A 22,412-nucleotide genomic window follows, 5' to 3' on the forward strand; every position below is an offset into this window, starting at 1 on the left:
AAAAATCTAAGTTTAGGTAGTGAGAAAAATAATGCTGATTTAGAAGTTTAATTACCCTAGGATATCTGCTTCACTTGCAGAATATGTATGGTTTAGGAGTTCTGGAAAATATCACACATATTAACTCTCCTTTCTGTAAACTTCAACAATACAATAATGATGTCAGACTTTTGGCTGATTACATTTAAGCCAGCAGCCTTAACAGTGTTGCTGTAGCAAATGCATTTTGAAATCTGATCTCCACAGGTCTCAAAGTGCATCAGAAGCAGAAAAACACTGCGTCAACATCTTAAAAATACTACACACCCACACATGAGCACTTGCCTTCTTTTGCAGGAGGGATTGTAGGTGGCGGAGGTGGTGTTGAAGGTGTTGTTGGTGGTTGAGTTGGAAATGGTACTGGAAAATAAAAAGAAGGAATAATTTTAAAATACTTAAAAGCCCAAGAAATTTTATATCTATTAAACACAGCATCTTCTACTCATCTCCACATTTAAAATTCAGTATCTCTAATCAACTGGTTATGCAATTGGAAGAAATGTAGGTGAACATGTGCATGCAATGTCATCCTCTACTGACCACCTGGAAAAGGATAGCACTATTACGGAGCAATTAATGGCTGCATGTCACTGTGAAGCATATAATGATACCACTCAACTACAGATGGAACTGCCCCTTTTTTGTGTTTCTCCAGTGTAGTCAACCATCACCCAGTATCCATAATTTATTTTGTAAAATGTCAGTGTACTCTTCCTCCCTGACCACAACCAGCCCTTATTCACAGAAAGTAGGTCTCTACTGGATCCAGAAAGAAGAATATGTTAGTCCTGCATTCCAAAATACAAGACATAGTGCAAAAACAAGCCAGCGCCTGCACTTAGAGCAATCATAGCCTTTCCTGGTCAAGATTTTCCTGAATTCACTGGAAGACCTTGTTTTGTTTCCAGCTGGAGATGCAGTTCCAACCACAACTTCTACAGGACTGTGGCTTTGTTGCCAGCAGCAACTTATACAAGGGAGTTTCTGCAAACTGGTTACTGTGTCTCATCCTCCTCATGGCAATAAGCTTTGGAATGACAGCCTCCCAGAAACCTAGCTGAACGTGTGATCACCGACTGACAGCTTTGCTGAATGCAAGAGCTCTATTTAGTGCCTTTCAATATAGTCTTGGCTGAATTTTCAGAAACCGTAAGTGTGGGAGGTTTCACTTGAAGAGAATTATCTACCCTGAGAGAAGGGTAGCAGCATAGTGGTGAACAGTAATATAGCGTGAGAAGGTGGTTATCACTGAGACTGAAAATGGTCCTGAAGAGAGATCAATAATGTTAAAATAATTGCTCTATTCAATTCCTTTGTTTTGCAATATTTTGGACTCATGAGAGCAGGATCTCACATTCAGAGATGTGAGGAGGTTCGGTTTTTTGCCTGTCTTTTGTTATTGAGAATAATAATGAAAAGCTTAGTTTACTTGCTTGTTTTAAAATAATAAGTAGATAGGATATCAAAGTCCCATTTAACTGTAAGTTACACAGACTCTGGTGAAGTTTTTACCAAATGACAAGAACTGCAGGATACAAAACTCTGTTTGGGTTTTTTGTATTGTTTTGATTTGTTTTTTATGAAGTCACATATTTTCAGAGTATCCCCTAGTGGGACTTCTTATGAAGAAAACTAAACCATCCTCCCTGTTTCCATTCTCATTAAGAAGTCCAGAGTGAATGAGAATTGACAAGTAACACACAGCAGTGCTGTAAGAATCCTGCCCTTCTGTGGAGGAGTCACAGTGCAGTTGAAAAATTAAAAACTCAGCTAAAGAGAACTGTGTAGGAATAGCACTTCTGTAGGCAAATCACAAAACACAAGAAGCAATCAAGCATTATCACTGCTGTCTGAACTCTGGTTTATTTTACTCACATGTTGTCTCCATGATGCTTACGGCAGGGCCCTCTATCTCCTGAAGCTGGGTATGAACACTGATTTTATATTCAGTCCCGGGCATCAGCTCAAAGAAACAGTGTCTAGGTGTCCCTCCACCAAGGTTTACCTCTTGCTTCTTGCCATCTGGAATTAGAAAAAGGAACCATTAAAACTGTGCTGTTTTATTGAATAATGTAATTGAAGTCTGAAATAAGGTGGTATGATGGAAGATGCAGAACAAGTAGTTGACATAAATTAATAAGCTACATGCTGCCTTATTTCTGGAAATTCATCCCTACAGAGAAGTCTCTGTAGCATTTCATTCTTCATATTAAGTAGGAGCTGAGGAATGTGGCAGACACCCACAGGAAAAAAGATTACTTTCACCCTATGCACTGAAGTTAATAAAAAACCTACTAACGCTGTCATCAACAGGCTTTGGATCTGGTCCTAAATTATTAGAGTCTAATGAGGAATTGTTTCATTATGTAATTCTAGAGCATCCTTTGTCTATGCCTCTGGTTCTCAGAGTCTGTAATGTGCTTAGTAATTGCAAGAGAGCCCAAAGTAGGTATTGTATTCCAGCTTCCACTAGTAACCACTTAACAAGTTTGTTAAGGAATAGTACGTACACTGTTCCAAAATTAAGTCTGCTAATTTCTAAATTGAAAAACATTTTGATAGCGGAAAATGTCTGTGTACTTGAAATAGCAGAAGACATATTTTAATAATAAGAAGAAAACCTTCGGCACAATTAATTCATAACCTCTAGCAGAAAGAAGTGAATTGCAAGCCACTGTTCTCAAATTTTATAGAGTATTGTGGTGTTTCAGTCCCTGAGGAAGGCTGAGAACTACACACTGCTCACTCACTCCCACAGGAGAAACAGACAGAGCCTCTGTGGGTTGGGATAAGGACAGTTTACTGACAAAAGTACCGTGAAAGGGGAACAATAACATCTCACAGCAAACTTGACTTACACACAGTGATAACAGAGTACCTTATTGACCCAACAATAACACAGAGTGCTGCATGATGCAAAGACCAACCAGATGCCCCAGATGCACTCAGACTGCCCTGCAAGCACCCAGGAGCACCCCTTCCTGACCAGCACCTTTTATGGGGGGGTGATGTCATGTGGTGCGGAAAACAGGTGGTAAGGAAGCTCAGTTCACCTGTGCTAACTCAGCTCATCTGTGCTGGCTGCTTGGAGAGGTTGACTTTTGCCTGGGCAGAACCAGGACAAGTATATACAAAAAATGCCAGTGATTCACTGCCAAGGAAAAAACACCTGATGCTTATTAGGGGGTGCTACATTAGTATGAATTGATCACTGCCTGAATGTGACACACAACCAGCCTGACAATCAGAACTCTTCATGTTAAATGTTAATAGGAAACAATTGTTCGCACTTCAGCTCATTCAGCTTATATTTAGGCTCCTTTTGGCTTAGTTCTGGCAGCTCTATATGATGAAGACAGAAAGTTGGCTAGCTCCCAGATGAGAAAGAAACCTGTTCTGTCTTGTGCCAGCCAAGATCTCTCCTTTCTGAAGAGATTGTCTGTATTCCAGGCCTTCAAATAAATTCTATCACCATCCCTTTGACATGCCATAGAAAGGTCATTATATTTTTGCAACTAAATTGGTATTATTTTTCATGATACCTTTGATAGATCCTATTAAATGTTATTCACTACAAATCACTCAAGTTCTCCAAGCTTATAATTTGTCACCATCCAAAAGATCACTGATGTCTGCTGGGGATAAGAGCCTGAACAGTGACTTCTCCATAACCTCCTCTGGCTACAGCTGAGAATCAGTGAGACACAAAAGGCTGTAATTCACCCTCTACACAGTCCATGCTAAAAGCATCAAGACACTATGCATTGCTACATAAAGCTATCTCATGTTTACCCAAATGAGTAACATGACTACAAGCTATAATTAATAATTAATGGAGTGAGAACAGACAAATCTGGACACTGCTCTGTGAGCATGGTCTGGGTTTAATCAGAGCTTTCTGTACGTTTATGCCCTCTTCCCACATCCATCCTAATCCTACAGAGCCATCACTGATGGTTTAATTGTAATCTTAGGTGTATTCAATTCATCCTTTATCCACCTTCTGTCCCTCACACTAGTGAAAAGCTCAGGTGATCACCCAGCTTCTACGGATAGGTAAAACTACTTCCCATAAAAAAGGACAAGTAATCAATATCTGTTTGATATAAAATCACACTAATGCTCCTTTTACTCCTGAATCTTTCAACTGTCTTCTGTCCATCATTTCAGCTATTTCAGAAGCCACTTTACAGATCTGTTTGCATACAATTTCTTAACTTAGGCAATTCACATTCCCAGGTTAGACCATAGGTCCATACAAAATGATTAATTACTTACCCACAAGTGATTCTATAATGACCCTGTATGCAGTAGCATGTCTGTGAAGCTGCCACTGAGCACAGAGGCTGGTCATGCGGACCTGATAGGAATCCAAATTAGACACACCCAGGTACACTGAAAATTAAATACCAAAATCTTAGATTTACTCCTCTAATAAGACATACAAGCCAAAACGATAAAAGAATTATAGTGAATCGCATTCTGACAATTCTTTTCTAACAAAGAATTTCAAATTCTACTTACAAAAAATTATGCCAAGAAAACCCAAAATGGGAAAGAAAAAAAAAAAAAAAAGTCTTTAGACCTGAAGTTTGGGACTTCAGTTAATTTAGTTAAGACTAAATAATGAGCAATGGAAAAAATTCAGTTACTAGAAGTGAGTGTAAAAATATAATTTAACAGCAATACTTGTGTCAAAACTTAATTTAAAATTGAAGCTTAGATATATAAAGACTAAAGAAGATTATGCATATGGAGCTAGGAGGAAAAAATGGCTAAATAGACTTTCTATTAAGGTCATTTCTATCTCCTACGATGCAAGTATACTTGGCTGATAAACAATATCTGGTTTATGACCCCTGTCTTGCTAGCAGCCAGATGATTATTTTAAAGCCCGATACAGTATGATAAAAAACGATATTTTAATTTCAGGAAAACAATTTGTGCAGAAATGAGAAAGTCTTCCATGTGAAAATTCATTCAGGGAGCTGCACAAAGCCACAGTTATAGCGAGAAACAGCCTGTAGAGATCTGAACAGCATGAAATCATTCTTACAGGTTTTGGCTACGCCTGTTAGGGCATCACTGAAGCCTGTTGAGTATGAAGCAAATACTTTAACGCTGTACTCCGTTCCACTGAAGAGATTTAGAATGAGAATGGTATTAATATCATCCCCTACAAAGGTCTCCAATGCAGGACCAGGGACTGCAAAAAATGAAAGAGATTGGAAATCATTTGCTCATTCAGAGTTAGCAGGTAGTTAAAACAAATATTAAGACAATTCCAAAATCTCATGTGCTCCTAAAGTTACCGCTGCCTTCTTTTTTATTTTTTTTAAACCATACACAAAAACAAAGACACTCTGCTCTGTCCTAGCATGGCTAGGAGCCACAAAAACACTTGGGAAATTCAGTAGTGGGATTCATTAGGGCAGGGCTAGACACTGGCATCTGTTAAGACTCTTTTGTTCTGCTTCAGTGACTTACTACTGCCCTAAATACGCAGCCAAAGATCTCCTCAGTTTGCTGGTGTGCCAGGACCAACAGGGGAGGACAGCAAAACAGTCCCAGCCAGCAAAACAGTCCCTAAGGGGTTCTTCTACAACAGCATCATTTAACACTGTGTAAAAATGATAATGAAAATAGGAAAGAATAAAACTTTGAAGGAGAATGGGTGCCTTGTCTAGTTGCAATGTGCAGGTGGGAAAAGGATGCAGCACAGACAAAATGGGCAACAAGTGGCAAGTTTTTAGGGGAGGTGTCAGGTGGGAGTAAAAGTCAAGGAAACTAAAGCTTTGTTTGCATTGTAAGGGGAAGGAAGTTTAAGGACAGGAGAACTCAGAAGAGAGGTATGGAAAAAGAGCAAAGACAGTCTCTAAAATAAACAGGAAGAGTCATGGTAAAAATTACATAAAAGGACAGACCAAAAGATTTGGGTTTTATCAGCCTTAAGAGGAGACATCTAAGGGGGAAGCTCACTGCTGCTTACACCTATCTAAAGGAGGGCGCAGAGAAGATGGAGACAAAATCTCTTCTGTGGCAAATAGGTAGATAAGAGAAAACACAAAATTTGCAACATGGGAAGTTATGAAAATAGTTCAAAAGAGTTCAAAGAGGAAAAACAGTTTCACAGTGAAGGTAGTAAGAAACTGCAACAGATACTTTGAGAGGTTTTGAAATCTCCATCCTCAGGTGTATTACAAACATGATGGGAGAAGGTCCAGCAAAGCCTGTTCCAAACTGGCTTTGCTTTGATCAAGTTGTTGGACCAGATGCTATCCAATGATCCCTTCCGAACTATCGTTCTGTGACTATGAAACTCTTATTTAAAAACCTGAGACACCTAAATAATAGCACTTTCAGGGCTGTAACAGTAACTTTAAGATTCAAGTACAAAATTCAGCAAAAGATGATATCAAGACATTGTATGGACAAAAACAAATAACCAAAAAATCAGTTTAAAAACTCACTGTTGATAGGTTTGTAGACAATTCTGTAACCCATTGTTGGTGATGGTGGGGCATCCCAACTGATACGTAATCTGTTGTACCATTCATCTGAGACACGCAAATTTCTAGGAGCTGACAAGGGCACTAAAAGGAAACCACTGAACATTTACAACTTTATCTCATACAAGCACATACATAACATATGACATACACATGCAAATAGTGAAATAGCCAGTAATCTCAGATTTACAGTGAAAAATGCCAGAATGTAAGTCTTTAATCAAGTTCTTCCTTGGCATCAAGTCAGTGGAGTTGATGTGTTGAAAAGAGTTATACCAAATGATACCAGGGATTAATTATGAATTTTGTTCAACAAACAATGAATTCTCACATTAGTTCCCAACTTTGAACCTGCAGTTTCTTAAAAATGTAAGACAATTCAGAGATAGTTGTCTTTTATTTGTATAGTTTCTGTCAAGTGCACTACAGTTTTTAATGTACAAATCATGTGAACACAGTGCTTTCAAATGGAATCAAAAGAATTATTGTGAGTCTTCAATTTAGGCATAAATTATGTAAATTAGGAGAATAATTCAATAAAACTCTACTATCATGACTACCAGTGCATAATGAGATGATTTTCTATCAATACACAGTAGAGAGGGAACTTAAGCTACAGCTGAGTAATCTTTTGGTACTTGGTCAGAACTCTGGAGATAATGCAATCACTTTTATAAAAAGTTCAGCAGCATTTCTGATGACCTTTAGGAAGTAATGATCTCACACAAAAGAAAATCTAACAGTACAATGGTTGGTTTGATACTATCCCAACAGGCTCTGTTTACTTTATTTTCTGCATTAGTTGGCTTGTCCTTGGTGGGCTATCAATCAAGGATTTACCAGCTTTATTACTCAACAAGTTTCTGCAAACTCACAGTATTTGAATATAAAATACCACCTGTCAATTAGAAGTAACCTATTGTTTATAAATCAATGAACTGAGATTAATATAAATCTCTTAAGTCATACAAGTCACGCAAAATAACTCAGGTTTACAGTAAAATATGTCACTACAACCAAGAAAAAAAGACCAAAAGAGTAAGCTTTTCTCCATGAACATCCTGGCCGAAGACAAGCTGAAAATTTGTACTTACAAGTTTTGCCAGGTGCTGAGATGCTGACTCCTTCCCCATCAGAATAGATGGGAGTGATGGTAACTTTGTATTCTGTGTCAGACATCAGAGGCTGAAGCAGAAGAGTGTTTTGTCTCCCAGGCACCATTACCTGGTCAGAATAAGAGAAACAAACTTAATGGTCTTTTTATATTTTATGTGATCTCTGACACCACATTTTAGTATTGATGTAAAGCTTGCATTTTTAAGTATTTCTGATGCTCTATGGTAAAATAATGACATTTTCCTACCTTTTAGCAGATCTACTAGTTACATCAGAGTAAAATAAAAAGGAGAAGGTGCCTATGAGGTAACACAGTTTTATATTAAACCTATGAGCCACTACAGCCCCATAAACTATTGCTAGTATAAGGATGGTTAGTATTTAAACAATTTTAGTGTACATACAAAATAGATCCTCTTATTGTATTTAGCCTTGAAATTAAAGTGATTGGCCAGAGATAAGCCCATTAATTAAGGTTGATATTCTTTGAGGACGGAAAAATCTTTCTTCCCTAGCAGGAAGGAAAATTAATTCAGGAGATCAAGAAACATGAACTGAGCAATCAGGAATAAGACCTGTTTGTCCCATCTGTATTTAGTCTGGGGACAAGGAAATGAAGGTAGCTATTTAGGTGAGGAAGTAGGAATGTATTCCACAAATAGCAGAGGATCCTAAACTGTCATGAAACATGGATGCTCTGCAGTCCAAGTCCAATCAAGAAACCCAATACAAGTAGAGAAACTGGAGAAATCCCTCCAGGCAGATTTGAATACGCGAGAGTAGATGTTTCAAAGTGTTGAATTAAGTATTGCTTCTTCTAATATAGTCCAAGGTTTCCCCCTAAGCAGCTACTTCTGAAACTCTACAACAGATTACTGTATTTTAGCCAGAGCTAAAAAATAAATACATACAAATAAATAAATAATATAGTGTGATTAGTATTACAATAGTGGTAGTATAGGTGCTCAAGTAAAGCCTTGCAATCTTTTAACTTGTCAGTAAAATTTTAATCTCAGGGACTTTCCAAAGCTTGAATGGGAGCTACCAAGCACAGTGGACATGGTAAAAAAAAAAAAAAACCCACAAAAAATGTAAAAAAAAAAAAAGATAAACCAGTCCTATATTTACTTGTTTACTTCACAAAACCTTTGCTCTCAAGTGATGTTCTGAGCAACAACAGCCCCAAGGTCCAACCTCATGTTTTAGGCTCTCTGTGGCTGATCTCCATAGGTGTGAACCTATCACCTGAACCAGCAAATGCACATATTTGGCAAGACGTTGATAGACCTACAAGCCCTTTAAACTCAAGGGGGAAAAGCAGAAACTGATCCTAAAAGCATTTTGTTGTTTCAAAAAAGACTGATGCATGTGATGATAGCAGAACAAAATTTTCTGAAGCATATACTCACCAGTTTTAGTGCTTCAGGTTACATTCAAACTATTTCTAATTTTGGCAAGTGATACACAGAAGAACATTAATCTAGTAGACACAGGTGCTGAGACTTGACAAAAGTACTTCATTTATTGATCAAAATGGGACAAAACCATCTAAAGATAGATGCATGAGAAATTCCCATGCTAAACTCTCCAATACATATTCTCAAATGGAGATGCAAGCATGGGGAAGTATCTTTTTCCACATGTACACATCAGAAATCTTCTACAGAACAATATAATTTTCAGCAGTGAGAAACATTCTTGGTTTCCAGGAAGAAAAAATTGTGATCCTTACAGTCTGTACAGCACATTCAAAAACATACAGGCAATTTAGGTCTTGACCCTTCTGTAGTAAAAAAATATTCTGTTACATTTTCTAGTCCCTGATCTTCAGCCAATTGCATAAAGGATTAAAAAGCTTATTAATATTTTTATGGAAAGGGAGGAGTAACTGAAATTTATATCACTGAAATCAGAGCCAAAAAAATCTAAGCATCCACCACAGAATTGTCACGCTATAGTATATTTAAGCCCAAATTCCACAAAACTTTTGAGTTCTGGTTAAGAAGTATACTCAAACATATAAACAGTCCCCTAAAAATTGAACATCTCTGCCATTTTATTGGCATCTTTATTGCACCTCTCAGGTGCTTGAAGCCATAGGATAAAATACATTCTTTCCATTTAAAATATGCTTAATTTTAAGTATAATCTTATGTCACTCCTTATTCCGTATTTATGTACATGATTAATTTCAGAGACATGTGGTTAATCTGTTTGCTGAATTGTGACCAAAGATAATGACACTTGAGAGTGTACTTCAAATTAAATAATCTGTGGAAGTTGAGCCAAGATACCTACTTAATCATTCAATTTTAGAATTTGCTTTAATGATCTTTTGAATAAATTCCAACATCCTTCTGATAATCAGAATCTGAATACCTTTCCCACAGTTCTCACTTCTTAAAGTAATAATTGTTGAATACTAAAGCAGAACTACATTTATATCATCCAATTTGATTAAGCTGCTTTCTAGAGCTGAAACAGTAAATCTGGGATCTGAATTTCAGAAACTTTGGGTTATTGTCAGAAGAACGGTACAATTGGTGCAACTGTATGATAAACTATACTATCATATAGTTGAGGTATATTCATAAAGCATGTTTTCCAGCCCAAAAGGAAATCATTACAATGAAACTTCATTTTCAGATTATAGTTGGAAGAGATGGCTAAAATGTAATTTTCTACTAAAGTCTCATATAAGATGAATGAAACCGAAATGAAAAAGACTGATTCGTGTTTTCTAGAAAAAAGGTATTCAACTAACTCATTTTAATATTTTTTATTGACATAGCCTGATATGGGGCTCAAAATGTCAGCTGCTAGACATAAAAAAAATAGATCCTATGGTGTTGGAACTAGATGATTTTTAAGGTCCCTTCCAACCCAAACAACTCTAGAATTCTATATTTTTGATATAACTGTTCTATGAATAAAAGGAATTCATGCAACAGACACAGAAGGAGAATGATATGGGGAATATTTTTGCATTCTGAGCTATTTACTAGGAAAATAACCTCAAATTACACAACTTAATCTCTTAAATGTATTTACATAGAGTAAATACAAATTTTTATAATTTAGTTTTGTGGAAACAAAGCACAACAAAATTAAGATTTCTCCAATTGTTTAAAAACCCCAAAACAAACCAGAGACAAATAAACAAAATCCCAAACAAAAAAAAAAATCCACACAAAATTCTGAAATGATCTCAGAAATTGCAAAATCCTGAAAATAATACAGATAGGGGTTTTAATTATTTGCTATATGCTCAAAAGAATACATGTAGCTGTCTTCATTCTTTCAAGTATTTTCCAAAATCTTGATTACCAGAATCTTTTTTCAAGCAAGGCAATTTTAATTTTAACCATCACATGGTATTAGAAAAATAGCAAATATTCTTAGGCACTAAGATTAAAAGGTACAGTCCTTGTTGTGACATGTTCAAGTTAATAAGCAGTATGAAAACACTTGTGTTTGAACTTCATTTACACTGCTTTAGTATAAAATAAGACTTCTAGGAAAGGAGCAAAACTGCTGAAGGAAAAGCTGCTGATTAAGATTGTCCTCCTGTGCAAGCATTTAGGAGTTGTTAAAGCCCAATCTCTGGATAGAGCAGTCTAGGAGCAAAAAGTTCAAAAAAACCTCCAAACAAACAGAACCTCAGCAAACAAAACTCAGACAAATTTTAAAGACATAGGAAAAAGAGCAGCTAGCCTTTTAACTGTGACTTCTTTAAACATCTGTGTGACTGCTCCTTGATCTTATATTTGAGTGCTGTTGGCTGCAGTGCAGCAGGTCCTATATGATTGAAAGGTTGAAGTTCAATCTCATAGTAATACTAAACACATATCTTTTAGTAATTACAACGGCAATGTCATATAAGGAGAGGACTACTTTTGCAACTATGAAACAAACATTTCAAGTTTATAGAGCCATTCACAAAACCCATACAGACCATTCTTACCGCTTCCTCAGCACGGTCACCTTTTGCAGTGACATAGGTCACTCGGAACTGCTGAATACTGTAATCTGAAATGTCCCACATCACCCTCAGACTTGAAGTTGTTTCATCATCTATAACAAGGTTTCTGATTCCCGTTCGAAAAACTAAAGCAAAAAAAAAAATATTAAATATTTTCTCAACTCTATTTTTAGATTTAAAATTCTGCCAATCATAACCAGGTAGCTTCAAGCTCTGGTGAAATCAAGATGGTGGGGCAAATCCATACAGGTCAGTCATACTTGGGCTTAGTAACATAAAAACTTTACCCATTTAATAAAATAATAGTTGTCCTATAATATTAACTTATATTACCTCATATGCTTTATTATATTACTAGGTTTATGGAGCTTTACAATAATCGCCATAACTCCACTGCAGCTAAAATGCTATGGAAGAGGAAAAATCTGGAAATGTTTGTCCTTAAAAGTCAGTTTTCTGATTCCAAGGAAAACAAAATACCCTTCAAAACTAAGGAAAATTCTGAAAAGTTTCCAAGATCATATTGAGAAAAGAGAGAAGAGAGCTCAATTTTCCAAATTGGTCTCTCTGTTCCTATGTGATATCACTGGTATCATTCAGAGTCCCTACAACTGTGTTGTACATTGGCTCCTCACCCACATGCAGCACATGAAGGAAGCTGGCCACACACAGAAGGGTGGTTCAGGAGTGCAACAGTGTGCAGTTTTCACCAGTGATGTCCCCTTCCTGGGGTCTACACCTCCCCACGTCTGCCATGGCAGTGTGCTGAGCCCACAGACCATCAGGACCTGAAGATATCAGCTCCTTGGTAATATCACAACTCTCTGTCCCTAGACCTGTGTGTGCTCGTGGGGAGCTTTGGTTCTATATTCAGGATTTGAACTGTTCACATTTACTCTGTTTACCTGCTGTGGTAGACTTAGAAGTTGTGGTACTGGTAGTGGTCACCGTGGTCGGTATTGTGGTGGTCCTCGCAACTGAAAAACAGTACTCAGCTCACTAACAATTCAACAAGCCGTGGAAGTCAGAGTACTTGTAACTATGACAAGGAAACTATGTGCTCACACCTACAAGTATCCCACACACTTGAAGCATTGCAGACACTACAAAGGAACTATTCATTTATTTACTTTAGGCATATGTATTTGCAGGATTAGCCCGCAGATCTATGGATAAGACATAATTATAAACTCTGCAATTAAATAGGAATGCATATTGTTTCCCACATTTCTAGCAGAGATGTGCATAATGACTTCCACTTTGACTATTTGTTAAGGTTATCGGGTTAATTGAATTTATGGCTATTTAAGGATACATCACTTCTGTCTAAGTCAAAACCACAAAGTACTCTCAGCAACACTGGGCAATGCCAGCATCATTTTCAAGCATTGGAACAGGCTATCCAGAGAGGTGATGGAGTAACCATCCCTGGAGCTGTTCAAAAAATGTGTAGACATGGCACAGGATGCCTGTGTAAGATTTTTAGAGCACTATTTCAGCCAAGAGTGAATTCAACCTCTAATGCGTATAAGTTACACAACTAACATAGAAAAGGGTATACTTTAAATGCCAAAACATCTTAAATTAAATTTTTGTAAATTATTTACTTTCATTTACTCCCTCCAAAAATCAAATATATCTTCTCATAAGGAAACATGGTTAAAGAATAAATAGTGAAGTGTAGGATGGAAGATTATCTACCCAGATCCAAAGGTTATTAATACCACTCCTCATATAGGGTGCCAAACCATCATTTTGATTCAGTGCCATCTACCTCATGATATTAAATAAGACAGGCAAAAAATACAGCCAGCAAAGCCCTTGGACTAAACCACCACATTCTGCAATATTATAGCTACCCAAAGATGGACTATATTTTAAATATAAGATATATTCATTAAAATCAAATCATTTAAACATCTCCAAAAAATTAGTATTGAGAGTTTGTCTTACATGTAGCTCCAAGAACAGCAACAGCTTCACTTTCACTTTCATCATCAAAAACTGCCAGCAAAGAAACTTCATATTCTGTGTTGGGCAACAAACCCTCAATAACGTGACTGTCTGTATCTCCATTTATGACAACCTAAGACAGCAAGGTTAGAGAATATCAGTCCTGCATTTGATTAATGTATATGCATTGCCTGAAATGAATGAAAGAAAATGGTTTCTTCTTTAAAATAAATGAAATATCTCCACTCAGATGTTAGCTATGCTAATAGCTAATAGGAAAAGCAATGGATGTAATCTATCTGGACTTCTGTAAAGCCTTTGACAAAGTCCTCCACAACATCCTTCTCTCCAAATTGGGGAGATAGGGATTTGATGAGTGGACTGTTCAGTGGATAATTGGTTGGATGGTCACATCAAAGAGTAGTCATCAGTGGCTCAATATCCAAATGGAGATCTGTGACAAATGGCATCACTCAAGGGTCCATAGTGGGACCAGTATTATTAAATATCTTCACCAATGACATTGACAGTGAGGTTGAGGGCACCCTCAGCAAGTTTGCTGATGACACCAAGCTGACTGGCACAGTTGGCATGTCAGAAGGATGGGATGTCATCCAGAGGGACCTGGAAAAGCTGGAGAAGTGGGCCCATGTGAACCTCATGAGGTTAAACAAGAACAGGTGCAAAGTGCTGCACCTGAGTCAGGGCAGTCCTCATCATCAATACAGGATGGGAAACAATGTGATAGAGAGCAGCCCTGCAGAGAAAGACTTGGGCGTGTTGGTAGATGAGAAGCTTGAGATGAGCTGACAATGAGCCCTTGCAGCCCAGAATGCCAACCATATCCTGGGCTGCATCAAAAGGAGCATGGCCAGAAGGTCTGTTCTCATGAGACCCCCACTTGGAGTACTGTGTCCAGTTCTGGAGTCCCCAACATAAGAAGGACATGGAACTGCTGGAATGTGTCCAGAGGAGGGCCACAAAGATCATCTCTCCTATGAAGACAGGCTGAGAGAGTTGGGCTTGTTCAGCCTACAGAAGGCTTCAGGAAGATCTTATAGTAGCCTTCCAGTACCTGAAGGGCATGTAGTGACAGGATGAGGGGCAATAGTTTTAAATTGTAAAGGAGTAGATTTAGATTAGGAAGAAATCCTTTACTGTGAGGGTGGTGAAATACTGGAACCAGTTGCCTAGGGAGGTGGTGGCTGCCCCCTCCCAGGCAGTGTTCAAGGTCGGGTTGGATGAGACATTGAGCAGCCTGGTCTAGTGAGGGTGTCCCTGCCCACGGCAGGGGGGTTGAAACTTGATGATCTTTAAGGTCCCTTCCAGCCCTAACCTTTCTATGATTCTATGCTGAAATAAAAAGTATCACAGAGTATATCTAGAAAAAAAACTTTTAAGAATACTTAAAATGTATTTATTATTTTGTGGCTGTTTTTTCTAATGGGTAGTCTTATACTTTCACTCGCAACTAATTCATTTTTATAGATGACCATTTGCATTGCATTTGAAAAGTCACTAAAACTCAAAACATCCATCAGTGAAAGCAACACAACAGGTTAGGTCAATTTTCATTCTTATTTCTACCATTCAGGCACTTTTATGACAAATGCATTCAGCATCTGCACAGCCTTACAAAATGCTGTTTCTCAGCAAGAATTACAATCTGAGTTATGGTTCCACACATCCGAATGCGATGTGAAAGAACATACGCTGTAGACTTGTGGATTAGGGGTCACGTGCTGATACGTATGCTATGTGGTGTGATGTTTTATTTAGTAATTTTCCTTATTTCTACCTAGGATAGCAGCAGAGGAATCACCTGTGCAATGTTAACTATAAACAGAAGGGTTTGCTTCAGATTTTGTGTGTGTATCATTTATTTTATTGGAAGGCATAAGCAGATGGGCAGGAGTTGGAGCTGGAGGGGCTGTAAAGCAGAATGCAAGGAGCCTGAGCAGTAATTCAGGTGAAACAGGCTGACTGATTTTGGGAACAGTGTTTAGGTTATGCAGACAGATACTACAATTAACAGATACTACAGTACTACAATATCCAACCTTCTTTCTCTAAGATAACGCTGGCAAGTTTGTAAAAGGTGGCCACTGTATATACAGAATCAAAGCAAGGCTTCTAATAGAAATCAAATAATTGATATATCTCCCCTATGAGGAAAGGCTGAGTGAGCTGGGACTGTTCAGCATGGAGAAAGGAAGACTAAGGGGAGACCATATTACTGTTTATAAATATCTTAAGTATGGGATGTAGGGGGAAATGGCCAGCCTATTTTCAGTGTCTGTGGGGACAGGACAAGGGGCAATGGCTGTAAGTTGGAGCACAGGGAGTTCCTCACCAATGTGTGGAAGAACTTTTCCACAGTGAGGGTGAAGGAGCCCTGGAACAGGCTGCCCAGGGGGGTGTGGAGTCTTCTTCTCTGGAGATATTCCAGCCCTGTCTGGACGCCGACCTGTGCGCCCTGTCCTAGGGACCCTGCTTTGGCAGGGGGGTTGGACCCGACGATCTCTCGAGGTCCCTTCCAACCCCTGTGATTCTGTGATACATGCTGCACAAATTCTACTACTGCAGATCACAGAAACAGTGGATCACACTTTATTTTTTAATTACTTCAGGAGATTTCTCCAATTGGTTCTGGGAAGAGTGATGCATAAAACACTCACAGACCTTCTGAACTCAAATACAAAAAACAAAAGGAGAAAGAAATGAGTTGGGGCTGTGCCTTCTACAACTATCAAATAACGAATTAGGCACCCCACGCTGCACACATTCTGGTACAGATTTTCTGGGGAAAATTTTAGAAACAAGCTTGAGTGAATCTAGCTGTATACTAAGTAGGTATAAGTAATATCTTCCTTTCCAATTCCCCAGACCTTCTATTTGTATATCAAATAATGATCAAATATCTATACAGAGTTCCTATCCTACATGCAACTTTGGCATACTTTCTGAAGCATAACTTCCATCACCTTTCACTTCTTGCTAATTTAGCCAACAGAGAAGACCACAAAAAACAGAACACAAGGTGCTGAACTTTCAAGTGGAGAGGACAAATAACAGAGGCAGGAATAGGAACAAGCACACAAATATAACAGCATGCATTCTCTACTGTATCCTAGAAATAAAAGGTCACTCTTACATTTATTCTGGCTTTTTAGTGCTAACACCACACTAAACACTCCTCATTGATCAGCAGTGTGGGTGAAGTAAGCAGAGAGGTGTGTAATTCTCACAATCGCACCCTGACCCCACTCAGCTAATTGGCAAGTTGGGTCTTGGGAGAAAGAGGGAGGGAGTGCATGCAATTTCTCTGCATGACTGATCACTTAGCTGGGAAAGAAGCTTAAAGAGGCAACAGCCTGGAGGTATTCTGCTATCCTAGGCCTGACCCCATTAGAGAGGTCATGCAAGGAGAGCAAGAAAGCAGCTCGGGTATTTTTAATATTTCAGTATGTTGAAATACTAGGGCCTCCAGCAGTTCTTTGTGACTACTATGAACCAGTGGAACCTTAAAAGTTCAAATACTTCTTGATCATTTATTCTCACACTCAGAGAACACAGATATAAATCTCACTTAAAAATGCACATGGCTTAAAGGGATTCACTGACAGCTACTCACTGAAACTTAAACAGAAACAAATCAGTTTATCTACTGCAGGAGAAAATGTGAGGGGATGACCTGTGTCCACTCACTTATCTGACAACTCATTTTCCCTGCTCAGTCCTGTAATTTTGTTCTTTCTTGTGACTCCCTCTCACTAGGTGAGAGGGAAGAAAGAATCAGCTAAGCTAAATTTACAGAAAGATAATCCTACATAACCTAAGCTGGAATGACTGCTTTCTGCCGTCACAGATGACAAAATGATGTCAAAGCATAGGGACAGGAGGAAAATTTCATCTTTCACATTGAGTTCTGTACACAGAGAAACAGTCTGCAGATACTGCCTCTCTTCACAGTGCTGATTCCAAGAGACCAAGATGTTTGAGAGAGTCATTAAAGATCAAGCAGTACAAAAGAAACCAAAAGAATAAGTAAATAAAGAAAGAGGAAATGTGATAGACTGTGAAAGGTGAAATTCTGGGAAAGGAAGAGAGTGGCTGTTGCAAAATAGTTTGAAAAAGAGAATAAAACAGGAAAAGCTAAAAGGATGGAAATTAATTTAAAAATTCAAGTTGATTAAAATGGAGAAAACGCACGAACACGTTGAGCAAAAATTACATTGTGAAGGGGAAAACATGAGAGAACCATGAAGAGTTAAAAAGGAACAATCTAATAAGTCAACTTTGTGAAAGCTTTTCCATTTCTAATATTACAGAATCACAGAATCACAAGGTTGGAAAAGACTTTGGAAGATCATCAAGTCCAACCATTCCCATTCTATGCTAAACCATGAGGTACCTTAGTACCTCATCAACTCTTTTTTTAAACACATCCAGGGAAGGTGACTCAACCACCTCCCTGGGCAGCCTGTTCCAGGCCCTGACAGTTCTTTCAGTAAAAATTTTTTTTCTAATATCGAATCTAAACCTGCCCTGTTACAGCTTCATGCCATTTCCCCTTGTTCTATCTCCTGTCACCTGGCTGAAGAGACCATCGCCCACCTCTCTACAACCTCCCTTCAGGTAGTTGTAGGCAGTGATAAGGTCTCCACTCAGCCTCCTCTTCTCCAGGCTAAACAGCCCCAGCACCCTCAGCCATTCCTTATATGATTTGCCATCCAGCCCCTTTACCAGTCTGGTTGCCCTTCTCCACACTTGCTCAAGGACCTCAATGTCCTTCTTATGGTGGGGAGCCCAGAACTGCACACATTACTCAAGGTGTGGCCTCCCCAGTGCTGAGTACAGGGGCACAATTACCTCCTTAGACGTACTGGCTACAATGTTTTTGATACAAGCCAAGATGCCATTGGCCTTCTTGGCTGCCCGAGCACACTGCTGGCTCATATTCAGCCTGCAGTCAACCAACACCCCCAGGTCCTTCTCTTCCTGACAGCTCGCCAGCCAGTCTCCTCGAAGCCTGTAGCGCTGCATGGGGTTGTTATGTCCCATGTGCAGCACTTGGCCATGTTAAACTTCATCCTGTTGGTCTCAGCCCATCAGTCCAGTTTGCCCAGATCCCTCTGAAGAGCCTCCCTACCCTCAGGCAGATCAACACTTCCTCCTAGTTTAGTGTCATCTGCAAACTTACTGAGGGAGCATTCAATCCCTTCATCGAGGTCATTGATAAATATGTTGGATAAGACTGGACCCAGGACTGAGCCCTGGGGGACGCCACTCGTGACCAGCCTCCAGCTGGATTTGGTTCCATTCACCACCACCCTTTGGGCCCATCCATCCAGCCAGTTTTTAACCCAGCTGAGGGTCCACCTGTCAAGGCCAGTGGCAGCCAGTTTCTCAGTCAGAATGCTGTGAGAAACCGTGTCAAAGGCTTTACTGAAGTCCAGGTAGACACAGCCACAGCCTTCCCCTTGTCCATTAAGCAGGTCACCTTGTCATAGGAGGTGATCAGGTTAGTTTGACAGGATCTACCTTTTGTAAATCCATGTTGACTAGGCCTGATCCCCTGGCCATGATAGCTCCCAAGAAGCGTTACGTAACTAACGCTGCACAGGCAATTTTACCACAGTCAGCACATTCAACAAAGGCAAAGCTTTATGTGAGGACATTACTGCTTTGGCTCAGCTGCTGTCATCTTCTTTACAGCAAAGCCACAGGAACCTCTAAGCGTCTAAAAATGGAAGCAGCAGCAAATAGCAACACTAGTTATATGGCAGTTGGTACAGGAGAGATTAGGTTAATTAGTTACAAAGGGCTCTTAGCTCCTCATTTCTTCTTCAAATAGAAACTGGAATATCATTTTGATTTTGGTTCAGAGAGCTTTGCAGTGGGACAGATTTTTCTAAGTCAAGCAGCCATATTAAATAGGCAGAAGTTGCAGCACAGGTGTCCTCAGAATGCAGTTCTCACTTCCATTCCACACACTCCAAAAGTCAAGGCAACTCACCTCTTCGGATTCCCCTCCATCCAAAGAAATCCATGCCAATCTGTAAAAAGCAATATCTGAGGAGGTGGGTTTCCAGCTGACCCTAAAACTATCTGTTGATGCTTCATCAATTTCCAAATGTTGGGGAGATGGTACTCTTTCTGCAAAATATTATGCAAAAGAAAAGTGAGAGCAAATTATTCTCTGACACTTACATAGATGGCAATGTCAAGTACCTACCATTTTACCTGCAGTTTGTTACAAATAGCATAACATGGGAGGTAAATAACAAAGGTACTACACATTCTTTGCACACCTATTTGTACTTAGGAAAGTGGTTTTGTAGTAGTAGAGGGAGGAGAATACACACAGTACATGCTCCTCTAACTAGGCAAACCTTCTTGCCATCTCTCCACTGAAGGAGCTCCATGCAACCCTTATTCCTCCTTCTCCTGTGCTCAGAGCCCTGTGTACCATACTCTTTCATTTACCTCTACCTTAAAACTAAGTCCCAATCTCTGCCACTTCTTGAGACTCTTTGCATTTCCATTTGCATGTAGGCATCAGCCTCTTGTTCCATGTATGCATGCTGTTCTTCTTCCACCTCCCATTTGTCTTTCCTCCCTCAAAGTTCTTCTCTTCCCATTGTTGTTCTCTTTCCAATATTATGTATTGCTAAGTATCATCAGCCTTTTGTTTAACACACAACTTGTAGAACTACAGTTACAGAAACTGAAATTGTGTCAAGAAGAATACAGGGAGCCTTCGAGGTATTATGTTTTCTGCTTTTGGTGTCCCAGTTTCTCTGTTTGTATATAAGGTTGCACCCTTTGTTTGCCTAGAGAGTTTATTGGTGAAATGTATGATTCAAAACTCCTCATACCAGAGAGATAAAAGATGCCACACTGAATGATGTTTCAGAAAACTGGGAGACAAAAATTTTGCGACCTAAGTGCAATAAAAGATGCTTTAAAATGTCTAACTGTGAAAAGATTTAAGAAATTAACCTTATTCACACAAGCATGTTTATGATGTCTAGAGATTACTCTCACGAGTAAGGATAAAATTGACCCCATAATAAGGGAGCAAAGAAGCTGAAAACGCAAATGAAAATAGCAGAAAGCATTCCATATATCTGAATTCACAGCCAGAGACACTTGCTGTTACTGGTCTTACTTTCCAGCAAAGTAAGTGTATAAAAATTCTTCTTGGACAGCCTTCAAAAGTTCAGCAATACTTACTTGTGGTAAAGCTGCCAGTAAGTGGTTCAGATTGTCCTTCATCATACAAGGAGAAAAGAGCAACAGTATACTCTGTAAGGGATGTCAGGCTTTTTAGAGTATGGGTTGCAACACGACCAACTTCCACCTGGAGAAAGCAGAATTACAATAAACGATGGTCATACGTTTTACATTATTATTTTGTCTTGCACCTGGGAAGGAATAACCACTTGAATCAGTACAGGCTGGGAGATGACCTGCTGGAGAAGAGCTCTGTGGAGAAGGACCTGGTTGATGACAGGTTGGCCATGAGCCAGCAGTGTGCCTCGGTGGCTAAGAGAGCCAGTGGGACCCTGGGGTGCATCAGGAGTGTGGCCAGCAGGTCAAAGGAGGTGATCCTCCCCCTCTACTCTGCCCTGGAGTATCGAGTCCAGTTCTGGGCTCCCTGGTATAAAAAATACAGGGATCTCCTGGAGAGAGTCCAGAGAAGGGCTAAAAAGATGATTAAGGGTCTGGAGCATCTCCCCTATGAGGAAAGGCTGAGTGAGCTGAGACTGTTCAGCCTTGAGAAAAGAAGACTAAGGGGGGGACCTTATTAATGCTTATAAATATCTTAAGTATAGGATGCAGGGGGAAATGGCCAGCCCCTTTTCAGTGGTCTGTGGAGACAGGACAAGGGGCAATGGCTGCAAGTTGGAGCACAGGGAGTTCTGCACCAAAATGCAGAAGAACTTTTACACAGTGAGGGTGAGGGAGCCCTGGAACAGGCTGCCCAGAGAGGTGGTGGAGTCTCCACCTCTGGAGATATTCCAGCCCCATCTGGATGCCAACCTGTGCGCCCTGTCCTAGGGACCCTGCTTTGGCAGGGGGGTTGGACCCGATGATCTCTCGAGGTCTCTTCCAACCCCTATGATTCTATGATTATCACTGTTTGCAATACAGCTGAGTAATCAAGAAAGCGAATACCATGTAATTAGTAGAGAAATTCTGGGAAACCAGGAACAAGTATAAATTCAGTACTAGAAAAGCCGACAAAATCAATTATAAACAAAGCGGAGAAAAGGAAAATTTGTTTATGACAAACAAGGGAAAAGGAGAATTCAGCCTCAGTAAGCCTCCCTCACTAGCTAACATACTGACATTATGCATGTAGGAACCCAGAAGGGGAAGGTATTTTGGGGCTTTTGAATCCAGTCCATCATCATAGATATTAATTGTATAAACCATTATGTTTAATGTTGTGGAGAGAAAAGATGGCAGTTTAATCTGGTCTTTATCTAACCTGCAGTTAACATCACTTTGCTCAGGGAGATAAAGCTCAAAGCTGCATAAACTGGCAGTCTATCAGTTCAACTGTTCAGTGTCACGTTAGTGTGGCACCACATGGGAAATGCTACTGATGCAGAGCAAACAAGACATTTCCACCTGCTCTTTGAACAAGACAGAAAGGAAAATAAGGAGGTAGATAAAAACCTACTGAACGTTCACTCACATCATAATGCATATTACCATGACCCTGAGATGTTCAAATACCATTGTGATGAGTACATTGTAATACAGTATTATCTATATTCAAGGTTATCAATAAGAAGAGG

General features: G+C 39.3%; 1 protein-coding gene across 1 annotated transcript in view; it reads right to left on the minus strand.

Annotated features, from left to right (window-relative positions):
• COL14A1 (collagen type XIV alpha 1 chain) overlaps positions 1-22,412 on the minus strand; it is a gene marked incomplete at both ends in the record, with an annotated part of 119,125 nt that overhangs the window by 46,217 nt on the left and 50,496 nt on the right. The window contains 11 exons of the mRNA XM_084280445.1: positions 313-399; positions 1,915-2,061; positions 4,318-4,434; positions 5,096-5,245; positions 6,510-6,632; positions 7,643-7,772; positions 11,620-11,771; positions 12,552-12,623; positions 13,600-13,732; positions 19,619-19,758; positions 20,839-20,965. Coding sequence (XP_084136571.1) covers positions 313-399; positions 1,915-2,061; positions 4,318-4,434; positions 5,096-5,245; positions 6,510-6,632; positions 7,643-7,772; positions 11,620-11,771; positions 12,552-12,623; positions 13,600-13,732; positions 19,619-19,758; positions 20,839-20,965 — 1,378 coding nt within the window. The remainder of the gene's footprint in view (positions 1-312; positions 400-1,914; positions 2,062-4,317; positions 4,435-5,095; positions 5,246-6,509; positions 6,633-7,642; positions 7,773-11,619; positions 11,772-12,551; positions 12,624-13,599; positions 13,733-19,618; positions 19,759-20,838; positions 20,966-22,412) is intronic.

This window comes from Gallinula chloropus (genome assembly GCF_964237585.1).
Source record: "Gallinula chloropus genome assembly, chromosome: 2".
NCBI classification, from domain to species: domain Eukaryota; kingdom Metazoa; phylum Chordata; class Aves; order Gruiformes; family Rallidae; genus Gallinula; species Gallinula chloropus.